At 42.9% G+C, this 23,007-nt stretch overlaps 2 protein-coding genes and 1 long non-coding RNA gene across 4 annotated transcripts; all 3 read left to right on the top strand.

Annotated features, from left to right (window-relative positions):
• Positions 1-1,581: 1,581 nt before the first annotated feature.
• On the top strand, positions 1,582-12,983 carry LOC124005364. Of its 2 annotated transcripts, XM_046314542.1 has the most exons (3): positions 1,582-1,772; positions 6,415-6,584; positions 8,083-12,983. In XM_046314542.1, the coding sequence occupies exon 3, from the start codon at positions 8,157-8,159 to the stop codon at positions 11,235-11,237; it is 3,081 nt and encodes a 1,026-aa protein (XP_046170498.1). In that variant the 5' UTR covers positions 1,582-1,772; positions 6,415-6,584; positions 8,083-8,156; the 3' UTR covers positions 11,238-12,983. The 2 variants fall into 2 exon arrangements, with proteins under 2 accessions (XP_046170498.1, XP_046170497.1); XM_046314541.1 differs by lacking the exon at positions 6,415-6,584.
• A 1,471-nt stretch (positions 12,984-14,454) lies between these two features.
• On the top strand, positions 14,455-16,881 carry LOC124005370 (zinc finger protein 614-like). The gene is made up of 2 exons (XM_046314563.1): positions 14,455-14,606; positions 15,096-16,881. The coding sequence occupies exons 1-2, from the start codon at positions 14,577-14,579 to the stop codon at positions 16,302-16,304; spliced, it is 1,239 nt and encodes a 412-aa protein (XP_046170519.1). The 5' UTR covers positions 14,455-14,576; the 3' UTR covers positions 16,305-16,881.
• A 481-nt stretch (positions 16,882-17,362) lies between these two features.
• Positions 17,363-21,489, top strand: LOC124005374. Its single transcript, XR_006833605.1, has 3 exons — positions 17,363-17,632; positions 20,763-20,938; positions 21,080-21,489. It is a non-coding gene; the product is annotated as an uncharacterized LOC124005374 (long non-coding RNA).
• Positions 21,490-23,007: the final 1,518 nt, after the last annotated feature.

The raw sequence follows: 23,007 nt of genomic DNA, 5'->3' as shown, positions 1-23,007 counted from the left end.
GATAGTCCTACTAAGTGCAAACCAGATGGGATGGCGTATCGCTGCAGAATGCCGTGGTAGCCAAGCTGGTTAAGTGTGCCTTGAATTGTAAATAAATCACTGACCTGCAAGCACCATCACACCTCCTCCATGCTTCACGTTGGGAACCACACGAGGAGATCATCCGTTCACCTCCTCTGCGTCTCACAAAGACACGGTGGTTGGAACCAAAAATCTCAAAAAAGGACTCATCGACCGAAGGACAGATTTCCAACGGTCTATTGTCCATTGCTTTTGTTTCTTGGCCCTAGCAAGTCTCTACTTATTGTTGTCCTTTAGATGTGGTTTCTTTGCAGCAATTTGACCATGAAAGCCTGATTCACGTAGTCTCCTCTGAACAGTTGATGTTGAGATGTCTGTTACTTGAACTCTGTGTAGCATTTGTTTGGGCTGCAATCTGAGGCTGGTAACTCTAATGAACTTATCCTCTGCGGCAGAGGTAACTCTGGGTCTTCCTTTCCTGTGGTGGTCCTCATGAGAGCCAGTTTCATCATAGCGCTTGATGGTTTTTGCAACTGCACTTGAAGAAACTTTCAAAGTATTTTCCATTTTCCAGATTGACTGACCTTCACGTGTTAAATTAATGATGGACTGTCGTTTCTCTTTGCTTATTTGAGCTGTTCTTGCCATAATATGGACTTGGTCAAGAAATTCCACAAATTAACTATGAACTTTTAACAAGGCACACCTGTTAATTGAAGCTGGTTGAGAGAATGCAAAGCGTATGCAAAGCTGTCATCTAGGCAAAGGGTGGCTACTTTGAAGAATCTCAAATATAAAATATATTTTGATTTGTTTACTGCATGATTTGGTTACTACGTGATTCCATATAGGTTATTTCATAGTTTTGACGTCTTCACTATTATTCTACAATGTATAAAATAAAGAAAAACTCTTGAATGAGTAGGTGTGTCTGAACTTTTGACTGGTACTGTATTCCTGTATTGTATACATGTATTCTGACTGGAGAGTAAATCATAATCAAATAAAGACCAGAAAAGAAGACCCTCTTTGCTTAACAGGTGGGATACAACTTCCAATGTGTTGGCAATCTTTAGCCATAACCATTCAGGCCTACACTGAGCAGAGAACAATATCATTAACATTTTTGTCTATTTTAAATGGCAGTAAAAACACATCTCAATAGTAAATATAAAGCGCCACAGTTTCAATGGTATAATGTGCAGGGATTACATTTGTCAATGCAGTGAGTCGCCATCAAATTTAAGTACAAAAAGTAGGCTAGAGAATAAAGTTATAATATAGAAACTTACATTAAACGAAGTTTTTGACCTGAATAAGTATTTACAGTTATCGTCAGTATGCCATTATGAGTTTGGGTTTATCCCTCTGACTCCGAGTCTATAGTTGGCAGAATGTTCTAAGATTTCTGCAGTCTGCTCTCCAGTTCGTTGGGAGGATTTAGAAAAAAACTCCCACAGAGCGACTGGTTACGTTCCAGTCCGTTTATAATGTAGCCACGCTGCGCAGATGATCCGATTTGACAAGTCCATGAGCCACAAAGACGATACAAGTGCGCGAGACTGGTGATGAAGACCACCTGGAACGCACCCATTTTTGCTACAGCTGTGCAGCAGCACACATCAGCCGAATACACGACCTGAACAGCAGCGTGGCTGCAAATAATATTTCTAAAATATGCAAATTAATCGGTATTGAACGAAAGTAGCCGTGGATGATACAACATACTGTAATAAATTAAATTACTGATGGTAAGTTTACTAAATATATTGTCTTTGTCATTGAACGACGAGGACATTTCAGAATGGCATACCTAAATCGTGCTTTCTGACGTTAGCATTTTCCCACATCTTGTCAATATGTTAATTTAACCTGTTATGCGTAATAAGCGAAACTTTCACAATCATCTGGAAGAATTGTATTGAAATATGTCGGGTAACATTAACGTTACCTAATCACATTATGGTGTGTTGTTAGCAAGGCTAGCTAGTTGGCAAGCTAGCTGGCTTTTGTTCACTACACTAACGTTTTCTTGGACATCATCAATGCGTGTTTGTTTTTTTTGCTAGGTATTTTTTTTAAACTACACACGGCACATATATATGTTTTTGTTAGCTAGCTGTAGTTTAACAACAGTAGTTAGGTCACTAATTTCTGCAACTAGTTAGCTAATGCAATGGTTGATTGTGTGGCTAACGTTAGCTAGCTAACGTTACGTCTGCCATCGTCGAATTGAATTGCGCTACCAAAAGCTCGTGGCATTTCTAAACTAGTAACGATATATCTGCTTGGTTTCATTGTTCTGTACTATATGTACTTTTCAAAACACTTAACTAATTTGCGAATTTAGACATTTGATGGATTATTATAAAGCTATAGATACCCCACCAATATGGCGTGAAGTGCGGTTTTGCTACAAAAAAACAAATGTCATTGCAATCATGCATGCTTTTTTTCTTATATTAGCGCGTTCTTGTCAGGTGTAAAGTTAATCATTTTAGGAAATTCGATAGATTTTACTAGATTGTGTTGATGTGCAGTAAATCAGATGCATACATTTCTTTCTTTCAGGGCCCAGCGTTTTTCTTGACTTTTGCATAAATATCCTAAAATAATTATTTTTGCCCTACACCATTGCTTCATATAGTATATACCGTCTAACCCCGTATCACCTGAAATCCACATAGCACGTTGGGCCGATAAAAACTAGAGCCCCATTCATGTTAAATGAAAGCTAAGTGGCCAGGAACGTTAGCGAAATGTCCACAAAGGGCTGCGCAATTCGGGGAGTTCCTGCATGTGGGCATTCCTGTATCTGCAGAAATTCCTCTTTATACTAATATTGGGAACATTTTAAACTAGGACGGGCGGGAAAGAGGGCCTCTCCTGTACAGTAGGTGGTCATAATGCACAATAGCAATAGCCAACGGCTAGCTACAACTGTAGTCCGTGTCCTTCTACCCCGCCTGTCGGGCACTATTTTTTTTCCAGATACGTTAACTACAACGAGGGCGTGTATTTGGCACGCGGGAGCAAAGGACACTTAGCTAGTAAGGTCTCCGGTACACCTACCACACGACCGGGGGGAACAGTTATGTTTTTTCCGGTACATAGCAGTCTGGAGTGAAAAGTATTATAAGAGTTTTTATTTCCCTTTTTTAGCCACATTCAAATGTCACACACGCATGAAGATGACTTTCTCAAATGCAGGAACCAATGGGATGTGGGGGTGCGTTACTGCAGATGGGCTAGGCAATTTCATGAATATGAGTATCGACATCACTCTGACCTCTTACCAAAACAGAAAACATGGCGGATCTGAAACCAGTAGTAACCACCAATTTCAATGAATGTTAACATAAAATGTAAATATGAATCTGACCTTCCCACGCCCCAATAACGTGGGGGGCATGCTAGCTAGCTACAGTTTGATTCATATTGTAATGACCCTGGGTTTATAAGAGCGGAAATTGGCTCTGCTGCACGAGCCTGCTCCCTTCTGTTTCATTACATTGGTGTCAGAAGTGGGATCGCAGTCTCCCTTGGAGACATGGGTAATGTAATGAAACAGCAGGGAGCAGGTGTCAACCTTCTAGCCCGAAGTCCAGCGCGCTATCAACTGTGCGGCAAAAGCATGCTCGTGCGGCAGAGCCGATCATCTGTTTTCTTCTAAAATCGGCTCATGACACAAGTCACCAACCGTTCATAGTTAACATTTCAATAAACAATATTTATTTACATCATCCAGTGGAACTGTAGAAAGAGTGATGTACACTGAACAAAAATATAAGTGCAACATGCAAAAATTTCAAAGATTTGACTGGGTCGCCGTATATAAAAGGATCAGTCAAGTGAAATAAATTCATTAGGCCCTACCGCCCTAATCTACAGATTTCACATGACTGGGAATATAGATATGCATTGGTTAGTCACATACCTTTTTTTTTTTTTTAAGTAGGCCATGGATCAGAAAACCAGTCAGTGTCTGTTGTGACCACCATTTGCCTTGTGCAGCGAGACACATCTCTTTGGCTTAGAGTTGATTTAGCTGTTGATTGTGGAATGCTGTCCCTCTTCAATGGCTGTGCGAAATGCTGGTTATTGGTGGTAACTGGAACATGCTGTTGTGCAAAGTCGATCCAGGACATCCCAAACTTGCTCAATGCGTGACATGTCTGGTCAGTGTGTGGGGTTGCACATTTTGGGGAATATTCAGAGGTGGAAACTTAATGTGGGAATGTACGGGAATTAACAGAAATATACAAATTAATATTAATACTGTTTAAATGTAATTTTTGTTTTGTTTTAAAAAAATGTTTTTTTGCATTGGATATATTTACCATATCATATGGAGAAGGAAACAAACTGTTTACCATAAGTAGACATAATTGCAAATGATTAAATCCTTCCAATAGAAAAAAAGCAACAATTGTTACGAATTTAAATTTAATTAACTCTTCACATGGGAAGACAAAAGGGAATTTTGAATGATCATCGCATCTTCCAAAAACGTTTTCAACATACATCTGTAAAATGACAGTCTAGAAACTAAAGCTTTAGTTGTCTTCCTCTCAGGCTTCCATGTCTTCTCCCTGGACCTCCTCAATGTCCACCTCTTGAACATCAGATTCTGAGGCCTCATCTTCACTATCACTTTCCAATCTTGTTGAGGATGGCTCGTTGTCAGGCTCAAAAAGCCTCAAATTTGCCCGGCTGGCCACCAATGTTTTCAACCCTTGTATTGGTCAGCCTGTTGCCTGCTTTTGTCTGTTCCCAAACAAGACCAGTTGTGCTCTGAGGCGGCTGATGTTGGTGGGATTTGGGGGGTGATGGAGGCAACAGGGGAAAGAGCCTCAGATCCACAAAGCCCCTTCCACCAGGTGGCTGATGAGATATGTTGGCACGACTGCCATATTGCATCTCCATCCCAAAGCCCTTGCTTAGAAGTGTACTTTGCCAGACTGCCAAGAACCGTGCCCTCATCCAGGCCAAGGTGGTGAGACACAGTAGTGATGACACCATAGGCCTAGTTGATCTCTGCACCAGACAGGATGCTCTTGCCAGCATACTTGGGGCTTAATCCAGGCGCCGTGTCAGATTTCAAAAAGGCTTTACGGCGAAAGCAAACCATGCGATTATCTGTGGACAGCGCCCAGCACACAAATGCATAACAAATCATTTTCAACCAGGGAGTTGCGACACGAAAGTCAGAAATAGCTATATCATATATGCCTTACTTTTGAAGATCTTCTGTTGGCACTCCAAAAGGTCCCAGTTACATTACAAATGGTCCTGTTGTTCGATAAACTCCTTCTTTATATCCATAACTCAGTTTAGCTGGCGCACTTCAGTCAATAATCCACTCGGTTTCCTTCCTTCAAAATTCATACAAAATGAATCCCAAATGTTACCAATAAACTTATCCAAACAAGTCAATCAATGTTTATAATCAAACCTTAGGTACCCTAATACGCAAATAAAAAATACAATTTAAGACGGAGAATCGTTATTGTCTTTACCTGAGAAAAATACCAAAGAACGTGCTTAGAAACACTACAGCCAAAATGGGAGCCACCTAGAAAAACTACAATTTCTGGCAAATTTTTCCAAAAACCAGCCTGAAACTCTTTCTAAAGACTGACATCTAGTGGAAGCCCTAGGAACTGCAACCGGGCACGATTTTGCCCTGTTATAAAAGTGCCAGCCATTGAAATCAGTCGTAGGATGAATTTTTTGGGGGGGTGGTTTGTCCTCGGGGTTTCGCCTGCCATTTCAGTTCTGTTATACTCACATACATTATTTTCACAGTTTTAGAAACTTTAGTGTTTATCCAAATCTACCAATTATATGCATATCCTTGCTTCTGTGCCTGAGTAACAGGCAGTTTACTTTGGACACGCTTTTCATCCGGACGTCAAAATACCACCCCCTATCCCAAAGAAGTTAAGGCAGAAGTCTTCACGCTTTTTGATGCATTTCAGAATTGCGGTTTCCTCTGCTTGGAGCAACAGTGAAGTGGGCAGGGCAGTATGGATTTATTCTCTTACATCTGCAAGCAGAGTCTGAACATCAGACAGGATGGTATCGTCACCCTCAATCCCTGCAATGGCTACTGCTATAGGTTTCAGGCTGCTTACCACTCTCCCAAAATACATCCTCCAGGAGGATCTACTTGATGGGGCTGTCCATATCGGCAGACTGAGGTGGCCATTTCTTGGAGACACCTTCCCCTCCAGGAGACTGTCAAACATGATGACAACACCACCCCAATGGGTTTTGCTGGGCAGCTTCAATGTGGTTCTCTTATTCTTCTCACTTTGCTTGGTGAGGTTTATTGCTGCTATAACTTGATGACCCTTCACATACCTAACCATTTCCTTAGCTCTCTTGTAGAGTGTATCCGTTGTTTTCAGTGCCATGATGTCCTTGAGGAGCAGATTCAATCCATGAGCATTGCAGCCAATTGGTATGATGTGGGGGTAGGACTCCTCCACTTTAGACCAAGCAGCCTTCATGTTTGCTGCATTGTCTGTCACCAGTGCAAATACCTTCTGTCGTCCAAGGTGAGTGATGACTGCCTTCAGCTCATCTGCATCATAGAGACCAGTGTGTCGGTTGTCCGTTGTCTGTGCTCTTGTAGAATACTGGTTGAGGGGTGGAGCTGGTGTAATGAATTATTCCTTGCCCACGAACATTCGACCACCCATCAGAGATTATTGCAATAGTCTGCTTTCTCTATGATTTGTATGACCTTCACTTGAACTCTGCATCTAGAAAATTAGTAGATAAAGCATGTCTGGTTGGAGGGGGTGTATGCTGGGCGAAGAACATTCAGACATCTCTTCTAATACACATTGCCTGTGAGCATCAGAGGTGAACCAGTTGCAATCATAGCTAGAGCAAGACATTCATCAGCATTTCTCTGACTACGTTCCTCTATTGAGTCAAATACATTTCTGATTCCAGGAGGACCATGAGCTGTTGCTATCGCTAAGGTGTCTGAGTCGTCATTTTCACCTTGAATAGAAGTGGAGGGACTTTTGTCAGAGTTTGCTTGTTGTGAGCGTCGAGGGAATGTTATTCACTTGGCCAGATGATTCTGCATCTTTGTTGCATTCCTCACATATGATTTGGCACCTTGTGTATCCCACAAAAAAGGTTCACTGTTATAAGCTAACTTTTCTTTTAAGCAAAATTACCAAAATTCCCGGGCTTAACTTGCCATTTAATCTATCAGTATGTAAGCCATGGAAGAACTGGGACATTTTCAGCTTCCAAGAATTGTGTACAGATCCCTGCGCCATGAGGCCGTGCTTTATCATGCAGAAACTTGAGGCGGATTAATAGCACAACAATGGGCCTCAGGATCTCGTAAACAGTGGTGGGAAAAGTATCCAATTGTCATACTTGTGTAAAGATACTGTCATAGAAAAGGACTCAAGTTAAAGTTTGAAACTATTTGGTTTAAAATAAACTTAAGTATCAAAAGTAAAGGTATAAATATTTTAGAAATTCCTCATATCAAATCAAAGTTTTGTCACGTGCGCTGAATACAACATGTGTAGTAGACCTTACAGGGAAATGCTTATTTACAGGCTCTAACCAATAGTGCAAAAAAGGTATTAGGTGAACAATAGGTAGGTAAAGAAATAAGACGAAGAAATAAGGCTATATACAGTAGCGAGGCTACATACAGACACCGGTTTGTCAGGCTGATTGTGTTAGTATGTACATGTAGATATGGTTAAAGTGACTATTCATATGATGAACAGAGAGTAGAACAGACTGTTCTTTAAAAATCCTACAATGTGATTTTCTGGATTTAAAAAAAATTGTCTGTCATAGTTGAAGTGTACCTATGATAAATTACAGGCCTCATCTTTTTAAGTGGGAGAACTTGCACAATTGGTGGCTGACTAAATACTTGTTTGCCCCACTGTACATACAGTGTGTGTATCTGTAAACTTTATTTTGCTTGGATTGAATTGAGATTCACACATTTTACAAATTGTTTGAGGAGATACTTATATTCCTGACAAATGTGTTCTCTTTATTTTTCAGGAAACTGACAACCCAAGATCAGCCAGTTGAGGACACCTGAGCCCCCCTTTGTACTGTGGCTGTCTTGTAACACAATGCTTGGCCTTCAGGGAATCACCTCATCCCCTAAAATGTATCGCTGTGTGGCTTGTTCAGCCACCTTTACTGGATTGGCATCCTTGTTGGTGCACCAAGCTTCTCATGCAGTTCAATATGACAAGCAACCACCACAAGCTGAGAAGCAGCCTCTCTGCACTCACTGTGGTGAAGTGTTTTTAAACGAGGATCTCCAAGACCAGCACTGCTGCAAAGCACTACCTGAGACCCCGGCTCCCTCTCTTTTTATCTGTGATTGTGGGGATGAGTTTCAGAACTTTAATGAAATGCTGGAGCATAAAAGATCTCATGTCTCAACCCCCCAGCAGCAGACCCAGACGACTGATGCCAGATATTCGGGCCAAGAAGAATGCAGTCTGGTTGAACCTGTCCAACCAGTCTCCCCTCAGCTAACCCTTAGCCAAACCATTTTGGGCCTCGGTCCCCCCTCTCATCCCTCACCCCTATCTCCTGTCATTCGTAGTTCAAAACTCCCACAGCTTAATAGCACATCCACTGTTCCTGAAGTCTATACAAATAAGGGGTTTATTGCCCTAACCAGACCTCCAGAGCTGAACAACCTCCCTCCAGGTGCAAGTGAGCAGGAATTACAGCCTGATGGGCTTGACCAACCTGAGAACAGTTCTACTGCACAGGAACCCTCGCCACAATCCATCCAGGATGAGACTGCTGAGGATGCAGACTGTCCCGTTACAAGCGGCGCATCTTCAGAAGATGCCGGCACACCTAAGAATGAGACAATAATGAAGATGATAGCAAATGCCTACATGAAACGTTATCAACCTGCTCAACACTACCCATTAAGACACAAGAGACTTGTGGTCCCCAAAAAAGAGCTTATACCAGTGGAGGTGATGTCACAATCCAAACACACAGCAGCATCCACACCAGGGCACTCTATTGGCCAGTTAAGACACCTGCTTACAAAGTCTGGTGCAAAGACAATAGCCCGTCCATCTGGCAGTAGTGGTATCATATCTTTGACTCAGACCTTCTGCCCTGTAGTAGTTCTTGAGACCCGCCAAAAGCTTATTGATTCTAGAAATAGGTCCACACAGGGGAGATATCAATGTGGTCGCTGCCGAAGTGTTTTTCAGGACTTGGACAGCTTGACAGTGCATCATGCCTTACACAGGAAGGAGATAGTGAAGTGTTGTCGTCACTGTAAACAACTGATGATTGGAAAACCACCGCTTCCAGACAACCACATCTGTCCCCTGGCTCCCCACCACCTTACCTCAGTGGGGAGTAAATGCCACTATATCAAAAAGACTGCATCATTCCAGAAGCAAAAGAAGCGACAACCGCAAAGAAGCTTCCAAAGTGTTAAAGCTAGGACGCCTTACTTTTGTCAAGTGTGCAAGCACAACTATGCCCGTAGGTATAATCTCAATGTGCACAAGTGTCAGGGGCCACCCCATCCTCTACAGCATGCCTCCAACTCTGCCCTGTGCAAAAATACTGCATTTGGGGAAAACATTAAAGCAAGGGAGCCTGTCACAGGCGTCAACCAGAGGCCTCTAATCTCCAAAAACATCGGTGTGGGCACTGACAGCACTCGTCAGATAAAGGAGGAGGCGATTTCTGCAGAATCAAGGCCATATCCACAGTTTCCTGATTTGCTCTGGTCCGGTTCACCTAAAAGCTTCTCATCCTTCTATCCCGAAGTTGCCAAGCGTGTAGCACCAGGAGAAATTGATTCAGGATCTGCAACACTACAGCAAGGAGATGGTGAAGGGGACAACGCAGCAAGTAGTTTTAAACAAGAAGGTAAAGATGGAGAATGGACAATGCCTTTAGATGATTCTGAGATTGATGTTCTGATTGAGGCAGTAGATGCAGAAGACGACGATGATTTAATGCTACAAGAACCTATTTCTCAGGGTCATGTCAAGTCCACAAAGGATGGCGTGCCTTATTTCATAAAAGATGGTGCTAGACGTTTTCCCTGCTATAGATGTCAGAAAACGTACAGTCGAGGGTGCACATTAAAAAAGCATCAAAGGCTGTGTGGAAATAGGTCATTTCTGCCACAATCTACTTTTCGGGCGGTAGCACAGAAAGTCAACAAGGGTCAATTCCAATTCGATTGCTATGTCTGTGGGAGGAGCTTTAACCGCAAAGATAACATGCTGATTCATAGGAAGAAGTGCCAGTTAAGTAGAACCATGGCCAAGAATGATAATGGACTTTTACAACAGGGCATATCGGCAGCCCAAGCACCGCAACGTCTCGTGGCACAAAGTAGTAAAAATCTGGAGGATAATGGGGCAAATTGGGGTATTATGTCATTGCCCAATGTTCTTCCCAGGAGAGTGACGTGTGAGTGTGGGTCAGGCTTTACTTCCCCACGGCTCCTCCTAGAGCATTTGCAAAAGCATGCACAGGAGGCCTATACCTGCCCCACATGCGGTGAGACACTGAGTTCCTGGGCAGACTATGAAGTCCATCTACAAGTACACATGCAGCCTCGGCACCAGATGTATGGGGGAATGCAACAGCAGCGCTCTCCACCTCTACTGCTGAGGTTTCCACAGCAGCCACGTCAACGTCGGCAGCCCCTGCCAAAGCAGCGACATGCGCCTCTGCAACACTCTCTGCCAGCACAGCGCCCTCAGCCAAATCAACAACCTCTGCGGAAGCCTAGGAAGCCACAGCCGCGCTGTGTGTGCATACGATGCAGCAACACCTTTTGCAGTCGCGGCGCGCTGCTGAAGCACCTCTCCTGGAATCGGTGTAAAGGTGACAGAGGAGCTATTTCAGCGAAGGCAAACCACTGTTCCCGATGCAGCATGGACTTCCCCAATGGCCTCAGCCTCAAGTTTCACCAGCTAAATGGAATGTGCAAGCCTGCCTTCAAGCCCATGCGTTGCCCTGTGTGCGTGCGCTGGTTTGGCACTGTGGAGGGACTCCAGAAACACCTGCAAACACACGACCAGACCAACTCGTTCCGCTGCCTCATCTGCCAGCGCCTCTATCCCAGCCTACGGTCACTGAAAGACCACCGCAGAAAGGTCCACTGCATTTTGTCTGGAGACACAGCGCAGGTTACCCAATGAGAGTGAATACTCTGAAAATCATAATCCAACAGAACATGTATGAACAATGATTTTTAGCAAAATGTTTTTGCAAGATCTGTTATTGATTTGAGGGATTAATTGTCTTGTGTCACCATATAATCATTATTGTACTATTCTACTTTGATTCTATTTTCACTGTCTCTCAGTAGACTTTTCTTGCTCACTTGAACCTATTTTCATGGCCATAGTTGTAAACTGTTGTATTGTGCTGTAAAATGCAATGATGTTCTTAGCTTTTTCTTAAAGGGATACTTTGGGATTTTGGCAATGAAGCCCTTATCTACTTCCCCACTATGAAGGAAGTTTGAGGGAGTTACCGTAGACTTCGTCATGCGCTAATGCTAGTTAGCAACTTCCTTCAAACTGCATGCAGAGGTATAAAAATGGTATCGACATGTTAATCGGACTGACTGGGAAATAAATTGAAGGGCTTCATTGCCAAAATCCTGAAGTATCCCTTTAACTCCTCAGCCATTATTAAAATGTACCAATTATTGTTCAAGTGCTCTTTTAGGTTGTGAAAAAACATTGATGGTTATATCTTAGTGTGGTAGCTATCAGTGCATTTGGGAGAAAACAATTTGTAAGTGAATATACACTACAAAGTATGTGCACACCTGCTTGTCGAACTCCTCATTCCCAAATCATGGGCATTAATATGTAGTTGGTCCCCCCCCTTTGCTGCTATAACAGAATCCACTCTTCTGGGAAGGCTTTCATGTAGATGTTGGAACGTTGCTGAGGGGACTTGCTTCCATTCACTCACGAGCATTAGTGAGGTCAGGCACTGATGTTGGATGATAAGGCCTGGCTCGCAGTCGGCGTTCCCATTTATCCCGAAGGTGATCGATGGGGTTGAGGTCAGGGCTCTGTGCAGTCAAGTTCTTCTACACCGATGTCGACAAACCATTTCTGTATGGACCTCGCTTTGTGCACAGTGGAATTGTTATGCTGTAACAGGAAAGGGCCTTCCCCAAGCTGTTGCCACAAAGTTAAAGCACAGAATTGTCTAGAACGTCTTTGTATGCTGCAACGTTACGATTTCCCTTCACTGGAACTAAGGGGCCTAACCCCAATGATGAAAAACAGCCCCAGACCATTATTCCTCCTCCACGAAACTTTACAGTTGGCACTATGCATTGAGGCACGTAGCAAACCCCCGATTCATCTTTTGGACTGGTGATCTTAGGCTTGTGTGCGGCTGCTCAGCCATGGAAACCCATTTCATGAAGCTCCCGACTAACCATTCTTGTGCTGATGTTCCAAACTGCCTCTAGAAGCTTGGTAGTGAGTGTTGCAACCCGAGGACAGACCATTTTTACACGCTTCAGCACTCGGTGGTTGTGTTCAGTGAGCTAGATGTTTTCACTTCACAATAAAAAGCACTTACAGTTGACCAGGGCGGCTCTAACGGCAGACATTTGACTAACTGACTTGTTGGAATGGTGGCATCTTATGACGGTACTACTTTGAAAGTCACTGAGCTGTTCAGTAAGGCCATTCTACTGGCAGTGTTTGTCTATGGAGTTTGCATGGCTGTGTGCTTGGTTTTATACGCTTGTCAGCAGCGGGTGTGGCTGAAATAGCCGAATCCACTAATTTGAAGGGCTGTCCACATACTTGTGTGTGTATATATTTGAACACTTACACCAAAACAGAAATGTATAGGAAATAGCATGTAGTGTGTTGCTCCTTGTTTTAATAAAGCCCCATTCAGAGATGAAAGATTTGAGTTGATTGTTGTCACTAACCAGGTTTCCAACCATTTTATGTGTATGAATTACCTGATGCAGAAATATACTCATGACAGGCCTGATGGAAACAGCAAATTTATTGGTAAAATGTCCAAATGTCGATAAAAGAAAATATGCCACACAAGTTAATGCAATGGAAACCTATTGAATGTTAAATGTATTTGGTACATGAAAACGTAAGTATTTTTTGCTTAAGTGGGGTCCTATTAGTTTGTCACCCAAACGGTTCGAACGCTACCATACAAAGTGTACACGTCGACCTTATTACCGACTTCAGAAGAGTCTCGACACTTGTGGTGTTTGTGACAGTATCCCCTTTCCAAAAAGTGATCATAATAGTTATTTCGGTCAAACCGTTCAGACTCCACAGAAGTTTTTGTGAGAAGACCTGTTTTCGGGTTGTCTCATGGTCTGACAAACGGTACTCAAGCTCTTTCTCTGCAGATGCGGAAGTGCGACCCTGGGGGATGCGGTGAAGAAAATAAAAAAACGTCTCTAGTTTAAACTGACTTTTGATGAGGATTTAAAATTACAATAAATGTAATTTAGACTAATGCAACGGTGCGTCAGTCGATTCTAGGGGGGCTAATGTCAGTTTTTGTGTGTCACGAATGACGTGAGCGATAAAGGCTATGTACTATTTACAGAATCTTCCCATATTAAGGGCTTACTATTTGGTGAAATGTAAATGATCACAGGGGGACTGATTGGTTAACCAATAAGGCTTAAAAGTTGTTTTTAGGAATGCATGTCTGATAATGAATATGTTGATAATTTGAACATTTGCCTTCTTCTTAGCGTCGTACAAACCATCCTGATCTCAGGAATTTATATTCTGGGTAGCAAAACTGAATGGAAACTAGGCTTGTAATAGGCTAGCTCCCCTCTTCCCTTAATTCACTCATTACCAGACTCAACCAGAGATACTTAGATATAATTACACGATGCTTTCCTCTGCCCTAACAGTGAGATTCGTTGTCCACAGAGTGGAACAGCGGCCTGTCAAGCTCCCGTCTATTCTCTTTGGATTGGTGGATTCAACTCGTCACTTTAATATAATTTTGAATATTCAATTAGGGGTGTTGACGTCAACCGTCTGTCTTCAATGGAGATTGAGATGCTATGCTGGCCTCATAAATATACATAGTCTCAAATTTCACTAGGGATAACTTCATTACGAAACTTCTATTAGATCAAGTTAACCTCACGTATCAAAACAGCTATTAATTTTATATTGACTAAATTCGACACTCATTGACTCCAAACAAAAACTCCTCTCTTGTTTAATAATTCATGTTCTGTGGACAGATTTTGGGCGGAGTAAACCCTCTCGCTTCGCCTCTTCATCTTTGACTCAACTAATCAACTTGCATACTCCAACCCGACAGGCGGCAGTGTTATACTGCATTGGGAAGTTTACCCGCCAACGAAACGAAGTAAGTTGTATTTTCCACCTCGCTGCCGCGGATGCGTTCCAAAATTCAGCCGATATAAGGTTATGAAATATGAATAAAGCCACGTAGCAATATTATAGCAAAGTTACAAATGTCCGAATTTGGACAGCATGTGGACAGCAGTGACTCGCCGGTGTAAGGTAATGCTGCTAACGTTAGCTAGACAAGCTATGTTTTGGGGATGAATAGCTGACGCTAGCTAGCTATACGAACAAACGTTTCCTAGGCTGGATAGCTAGCTAGCAACATAGGTATATATGACAAATATAATTACTTGTATCTATGTATTATTAAGATTTAGTTTGCAAATTGGGTTTAAGCTTTTGAACACCCGTTGGTCCAAGAAACAAAGACCCCCAAATGTGGGCCAGCGCCGGGCTTGGGGTGACGACGTTACATAGTGATTTACGACCACGGTGTGAGCTAGCTACAAAGTGAAATTATCAATATCACACTACTTAACAAGTTAGTTATTTAAGTCTAAAGGCTAGCACGCCCTACAGCTACCTAATGTTGTGTTGCTGAATTATGTGCCCCGCTTTTTTATGTAATACTTCCCTGTTGATATATAATTTGTGATCAGTACAGTTGAACAGGCTTTCTAAACGACTATCCTTTTGTTACCTCAGACACTCCAGAGAGACCCTATTCTACATGAATCATCGCATCAAGGACCGGTCAAGATGCAAAAGTGGAACAATGTGAAATGGGAAAGGGAGCTTGGTGATGTTGGACCCCCCTTTTGCTTTAGTTGTGAAAGGTTCTTTCCAGACCAAATCTCATTTCATGACCACTTTTGTCCTGCGGCTGGTTACATCTGCTCCTGTGGAACAGAGTTCTCCATGTATGTTGATATGATGGACCACAGCGGATTACATGAACCAGGCCACACTGTAATTAATTATAGCACCGTAAAGAAGGAACCATATCAGAGGGAGAGAGAGTACAAGGAGCAGCTTTCAAGGCTGGTATTGACGGCGGGGCAGGGAAGCTGGGCTAAACCTGGACTGACGCCGATGCTATCGGCCACTATGCCACGAGCCACAAAGCCTGCACCTGGTCCAAGTGCCCCAACAACGGACCTCTGGCACCAATTCCAGCCAGTGGTGTTGGTGGAGACCCTGCGCAAGTTTGGAAGGACAAAGCCCTACAGGTGTGCCTACTGTGAACTGGGTTTTTCAACAAAAGACTTACTCGTATGGCACCACAACACTCATGCAAGAAATAAAGTCCATGGCTGCCTGCAGTGCGGGGTTCTCTTGCTCAGCAACAACAAGTCACCACAGCCTGGTCACCACCAGTGTGGCTCATATCGGGCAACTCCTGAAACCAGATTTACCACTGCCACAGTGCTGAGTAACAGGAAACAGCCTGTGGGGAAGGCTCAGAAGGTTGTCCAGCGTCAGCACTGTCCTGACCCGTTCAATGGGGAGCTGCAGCTAGGGATGCATATGGTCTCACAGCAGCCCGTTCCTGGGACTTCTGGAACAAAATACTTGAAGTGTAGAGTTTGTCAGGAGCCCTTCCAAACTGTCAAGCTGCTCGAGAGGCACCGTTGCACAATGGCGGCGTCCTTTTTTGCGCATGAACTGGGTCTAACGTCTGGCAAACAGCTCAATGGTCACAGAAAAGGGAAGGAGGTGACCAGCCCAAACTCCTTTCCTCAAAGGAATGGTGACAAGGAGCTGGCGTTCAACATTCAAACTTCAGCGAATGTAACTGTATACGACCACAAGGCAGTAGGCCCGGATAGGGGCCCCGGGTTGTCTGCCATTTCTGTGAAGACTGAGGTTTCAGACGATGACTGTTTTGTGATTGAGGATGCGCTTTCGTGCTAGTCGGAACTAGGAAACTCTGAAATTTCCGACTTGCTGACTGGTTGAACACGGCACGTGTATAACAACCAGTTAGTAAATCGGAAATGTCTGTGTTTCCTTGTTCTGACTTGCACGTGAATGCGGCATAAAAGCTCCTTCGCCAAACCAAGTCAGCTGTCATACCAACAATTAACCTCTTCCCTCTCAGTACTACAGATATGAACAGTGCAAAAAGCATTCCCAATGTGAACCCTCTGCATTTGTAACAGACAAACAAACATCTTCTATGGGTATGGGCCCTTTTTGTAAGGTACCAGTTTAACTCTAATCTAACTACTCAAAATACAACTAATCTGTCAGTAGCCTAGGTATTTTATTTTTTATCAATTGTGTGTTTGTCAAATGATATTGAAAATGTTACATATGCAGTATCAAATCAGTCTATGGTTCATATAACCATAAATGTATGAAAGTTTGTCTTTTTTTTTTTACAGTAACTTTACTGAAAACTTGGTATAAGCAGCATTGGCCATATCACAAGAACATGTTGGTTCTTTTTAGCCATTTCTGTAGTCTTGGAATAAAATATTGTTTTGTTTCCGCTCTCTCCCTTTCCTTTGTAGCAACTAAGGTGTAATAATCTGTGTGGTTTTTGTATTTCAGGGACCAAAGCAATAGCTACAGCCATAAGTGATTGCTGGAAAAGGCTATATGGACACTCCTGACCTGCAAAACATTTTTTTCCCCAGAGATACTTAAAATTGTGTTACGGTTAGAGGTAGGGTTAAGGTAAGAGACAGTTTAAAGATTTTGGTTAGTTGTTTTACAAGTCAGGGTCTCTTTTATAGCCCTTGCCAAGAGCGCATGATGGAAAAGCAGATCATGTATTCACTGATTGCTTGGGATAGCGCTCAGACATAGTTTGTCACTTGTGAATTGCACACAAAAATAGGGGTTTGTTGTCTTTAGAATATTTAGCTATCTCATGAGAATTTTATACGCACTGCACTAGATTTTTTTGGTAAACTTTATTTTACACCGGTTGTCCACCTTTGATGAGGTAGGCAGGCACCGCGACGCCATTTCCGGTCTACCGGATGTTGAGTGAGGAGGAAAAAACAATTGAATCACGAATACAATAAGCTAACATTTCAAATTATGGCACACACCACTGTATCTGAACGTTGGCGAAAACATCAATGTTATGTGCAATGCATTATTTATAAATATTGATATTTGTCGGGTTTGGACTAAAACACGGTATGTTGACATTAGCTAGCTAGTAGCTTTCATGTCGACAGCTATCTAACTGGTGGTTCGAGGACAAGTTTGCACTAACACATTTTTGGGTGAGTAACTGCGAGTCTTAGGTTAACCTATCTTGCTATTGCGTGCATGTTTCTTTAGCTGGCTAACGAGCTAGAGCATGTTTTCCAACATGTCGGCCTACCTGCAGAATTTCGCTATAGCTAACGTTAGTTGACAGCTACACACAGTGCCTTCAGAAAGTATTCCCACCCCTGACTTTTTCCGCATTTTGTTATGTTATGGCCTACATTTCAAATAGATTAAATTGAGATTGTGTCACAGAACTATGCAAAATAGTCCATACTGCCAAAGTAATTATGTTAATAGAAATGATTACAAATGAAAAGCTGAAATGTCTTGAGTCAAGTATTCAACCTCGTTATGGAAAGCCTAAATAGGTTCAAGAGTTAAAATGTGCTTAAGTCACATAAGTTGCATGGACTCGCTCTGTGAAATAATGTTTAACTGAAGTTTTGAATGACGACCTCGTCTGTACCCCACACACAATGATCTGTAAGGTCCCTCGGCCGAGATGTGAATTACAAACACCGATTAAACCACAAAGACCAGGGAGATTTTCCAATGCTAAGCAAATAAGGGCAGCTATTGGTATATGGGTTAAAAAAACGCACACATTGAATATCCCTTTGAACATGGTGAAGCTATTAATTACTTTTTATTTTATTTCACCTTTTATTTAACCAGGTAGGCCAGTTGAGAACAAGTTCTCATTTACAACTGTGACCTGGCCAAGATAAAGCAAAGCAGTACAACACAGAGTTTCACATGGGTTAAACTAACGTACAGTCAATAACACAATAGAAAAATATATATTCAGTGTGTGCAAATGTAACATTGGGGAGGAAAGGCAATAAATAGGCCATAGTGGCAAAATAATTACTATTTAGCAATTAAACACTGGAGTGATTGATAGTGCAGAAGATTAATATAAGTAGAGATACTTTGGTGCAAAGGAGCAAAAAGATAAATGACAATGTGGGGATGAGGTAGTTGGGTGGGCTATTTACAGATGGGCTGTGTCCAGGTGCAATGATCGGTAAGCTGATGCTTAAAGTTAGAGAGGGAAATATAAGTCTCCAGCTTCAGTGACTTGCAATTTGTTCCAGTCATTGGCAGCATAGAACTGGAAGGTTAGGTGGCCAAAGGAGGACATGGCTTTGGGGATGACCAGTGATCTATACCTTCTGGAGCACGTGCTGCTATGGTGACCAGTGAGCTGAGAAAAGGCGAGGCGTTACCTAGCAAAGACTTATAGATGACCTGGAGCTAGTGGGTTTGGCGACGAATATGAAGCGATGGCCAGCCAACAAGAGCATACAGGTCGCAGTGGTGGGTAGTATATGGGGCTTTGGTGACAAAACAGATGGCACTGTGATAGACAACATCCAGTTTGCTGAGTAGAGTGTTGGAGGCTATTTTGTAAATGATATCGCCGGAGTCCAGGATTGGTAGGATAGTCAGTTTTACGAGGGTATGTTTGGTAGCATAGGTGAAGGATGCTTTGTTGCAGAATAGGAAGCCAATTCTAGATTTAATTTTGGATTTGAGATGCTGAATGTGAGTCTGGAAAGAGAGTTTGCAGTCTAACCAGACACCTAGGTATTTGTAGTTGTCCACATATTCTAAGTCAGAACCGTCCAGAGTAGTGATGCTAGACGCGCAGGCAGCGATCGGTTGAAGAGCATGCATTTAGTTTTACTTGCATTTAAGAGCAGCTGGAGGCCACGGAAGGAGTGTTGTATGGCATTGAAGCTTGTCTGGAGGTTTCTTAACACAGTGTCCAAAGAAGGGCCAGAAGTATACAGAATGGTGTCGTCTGCGTATAGGTGGATCAGAGAATCACCAGCAGCAAGAGCGACATCATTGATGTATACAGAGAAAAGAGTCGGCCTGAGAATTGAACCCTGTGGCACCCCTATAGAGACTGCCAGAGGTCCGGACAACAGGCCCTCTGATTTGACACACTGAACTATATCTGAGAAGTGGTTGGTGGGCGAGCCAGTCATTTGAGAAACCAATGCTATTGAGTCTGCTGATTAAGAATGCAGTGATTGACAGAGTCGAAAGCCTTGGCCAGGTTGATGAAGCCTGCTGGACAGTATTGTCTTTTATCGATGGTGGTTACATCGTTTAGGACCTTCAGTGTGGCTGAGGTGCACCCATGACCCGCTCAGAAACCAGATTTCATAGCAGAGAAGGTACGGGGGGGGGTCGGTGATCAAAATTGTCGGTGATCTGTTTAACTTGGCTTTTGATGACTTTAGAAAGGCAGGGCAGGATATATACGCTGCTCAAAAAAATAAAGGGAACACTAAAATAACACCCTCGATCTGAATGAATTCTTTACATAGTTGAATGTGCTGACAACAAAATCACACAAATTATCAATGGAAATCAAATGTATCAACCCATGGAGGTCTGAATTTGGAGTGACACTCAAAAGTGGAAAACCACACTACAGGCTGATCCAACTTTGATGTAATGTCCTTAAAATAAGTCAAAATGAGGCTCAGTAGTGTGTGTGGCCTCCACGTGCCTGTATGACCTCCCTACAATGCCTGGGCATGCTCCTGATGAGGTGGCGGATGGTCTCCTGAGGGATCTCCTCCCAGACCTGGACTAAAGCATCCGCCAACTCCTGGACAGTCAGTGGATGGAGCAAGACATGATGTGCTCAATTGGATTCAGGTCTGGGGAACGGGTGGGCCAGTCCATAGCATCAATGCCTTCCTCTTGCAGGGACTGCTGACACACTCCAGCCACATGAGGTCTAGCATTGTCTTGCCTTAGGAGGAACCGAGGGCCAACCGCACCAGCATATGGTCTCACAAGGGTTCTGAGGATCTCATCTCGGTACCTAATGGCAGTCAGGCTACCTCTGGCGAGCACTCTGGCGAGCACAAATTTTTTATTTATGATTTCAAGTCAGTAGCACAGCCCCATCCCTGTCTTGTCCAATCTATAGAAGCGGTGCTCTTGGACATTGTTGCCAGGGGCCCCAAAAAGACTAACTAACATTTCTACGTGCAAAAGGGAAGTTAACTCAAAATATAAAACAAACAAACAAAACATGACTGTTCGATAAACCAAGACAGTTTTCGATGTTATGATATAGAATCATGTGGCTCAAAGTGCTGTTTCTTTTGTTAGGGTACCTGGAGACGGTAGTGGCCATTACCTGGCTAGATTGTGGTGGAAGAGGAGACGCGTGGTTTGAACAAAAGCTGGATGATCGTTCTTGCCTGGGATGCTATTGGAGGATCTACGTTGAACATTTACATTTTCCTCATCAGTCCCGCCAGAGAGCCTGCCTAAAAATAAAGACAGTAAGTATTAAAATAGCGTAAGAAAGTCACTCGTATGTTGGAAATAGTAGCATATTGTTACTAGTATCACAGAGGCTAGAAAAACTCCATCCTGAATCTAGTTTTTATGAGAATTCACCTCTTCCCTATGTGAAAACACAGAGCAAGAGACTGACTGACATGGGAAGTAACATTTCCTTCAGTAGAGGAGTCAATGATGAGGAAACAGTCAGCCTTATCTGCTGCCCATAGCAACCCTCCTGAACCCTTGCCTGCCTTGACTAACGAGAAACCGGTAACTGCTGATACTGGCAATGGAGACGCTACTGTTCTAATGTGTCCCCCTTCAGAGTATTTTCATGTCTAGAACTGTATATCTGATACAATATACCCATATATGTGTGCGATATGTGCTGCATCTGCCTGTTTCTCTATATTTGATTATGAAAACTAAGACCGGCGCAAAAGGAAAGCATTAACGTGTTATATTTTTTAATATATATATATATACAGTGAGGGGGAAAGTATTTGATCCCCTGCTGATTTTGTACGTTTGCCCACTGACAAAGAAATTATCAGTCTATAATTTTAATGGTAGGTTTATTTGAACAGTGAGAGACAGAATAACAACAAAAAAATACAGAAAAACTTATGTCAAAAATGTTATAAATTTATTTGCATTTTAATGAGGGAAATAAGTATTTGACCCCTCTGCAAAACATGACTTAGTACAAAACCCTTATTGCCAAACACAGAGATCAAACATTTCTCGTAGTTGGCCACCAGGTTTGCACACATCTCAGGAGGGATTTTGTCCCACTCCTCTTTGCAGATCTTCTCCAAGTCATTAAGGTTTTGAGGCTGACGTTTGGCAACTTGAACCTTCAGCTCCCTCCACAGATTTTCTATGGGATTGAGGTCTGGAGACTGGCTAGGCCACTCCAGGACCTTAATGTGCTTCTTCTTGAGCCACTCCTTTGTTGCCTTGGCCGTGTGTTTTGGGTCATTGTCATGCTGGAATACCCATTCACGACCCATTTTCAATGCCCTGGCTGAGGGAAGGAGGTACATGGCCCCGTCCATCGTCCCTTTGATGCGGTGAAGTTGTCCTGTCCCCTACGAGAAAAATATCCCCAAAGCATAATGTTTCCACTTCTATGTGTGACTGTGGGGATGGTGTTCTTGGGTCATAGGCAGCTTTCCTCCTCCTCCAAACACGGTGAGTTGAGTTGATGCCAAAGAGCTCCATTTTGGTCTCATCTGACCACAACACTTTCACCCAGTTGTCCTCTGAATCATTCAGATGTTCAGTGGCAAACTTCAGATGAGCATGTATATGTGCTTTCTTGAGCAGGGGGACCTTGAGGGTACTGCAGGATTTCAGTCCTTCACTGCGCAGTGTGTTACCAATTGTTTTCTTGGAGACTGTGGTCCCAGCTGCCTTGAGATCATTGACAAGATCCTCCCGTGTAGTTCTGGGCTGATTCATCACCATTCTCATGATCATTGCAACTCTACGAGATGAGATCTTGCATGGAGCTCCAGGCCGAGGGAGATTGACAGTTCTTTTGTGTTTCTTCCATTTGCGAATAATCGCACCAACTGTTGTCACCTTCTCACCAAGCTGCTTGGCGATGGTCTTGTAGCCCATTCCAGCCTTGTGTAGGTTTACAATCTTGTCCCTGACATCCTTGGAGAGCTCTTTGGTCTTGGCCATGGTGGAGAGTTTGGAATCTGATTGATTGATCGCTTCTGTGGACAGGTGTCTTTTATACAGGTAACAAACTGAGATTAGGAGTACTCCCTTTAAGAGTGTGCTCCTAATCTCAGCTCGTTACCTGTATAAAAGACACCTGGGGGCCAGAAATCTTTCTGATTGAGAGGGGATCAAATACTTATTTCCCCCATTAAAATGCAAATCAATTTATAACATTATTGACATGCGTTTTTCTGGATTTTTGTTGTTGTTATTCTGTCTCTCACTGTTCAAATAAACCTACCATTAAAATTATAGACTGATCATTTCTTTGTCAGTGGCAATCGTACAAAATCAGCAGGGGATCAAATACTTAATTCCCTCACTATATATA

The sequence above is a fragment of the Oncorhynchus gorbuscha genome, linkage group LG19 (genome assembly GCF_021184085.1).
Source record: "Oncorhynchus gorbuscha isolate QuinsamMale2020 ecotype Even-year linkage group LG19, OgorEven_v1.0, whole genome shotgun sequence".
Taxonomy (NCBI): domain Eukaryota; kingdom Metazoa; phylum Chordata; class Actinopteri; order Salmoniformes; family Salmonidae; genus Oncorhynchus; species Oncorhynchus gorbuscha.
This window is presented reverse-complemented; position numbering and strand designations above follow the sequence as displayed.

Coding starts and splice junctions, on each gene's coding strand:
- LOC124005364 (XM_046314541.1), top strand. CDS start 8,157: ATGCTTGGCCTTCAGGGAATCACCTCATCCCCTAAAATGTATCGCTGT.
- LOC124005370 (XM_046314563.1), top strand. CDS start 14,577: ATGTGGACAGCAGTGACTCGCCGGTGTAAG. Junction 14,607..15,095: donor CAGTGACTCGCCGGTGTAAG/GTAATGCTGCTA, acceptor TTGTTACCTCAG/ACACTCCAGAGAGACCCTAT.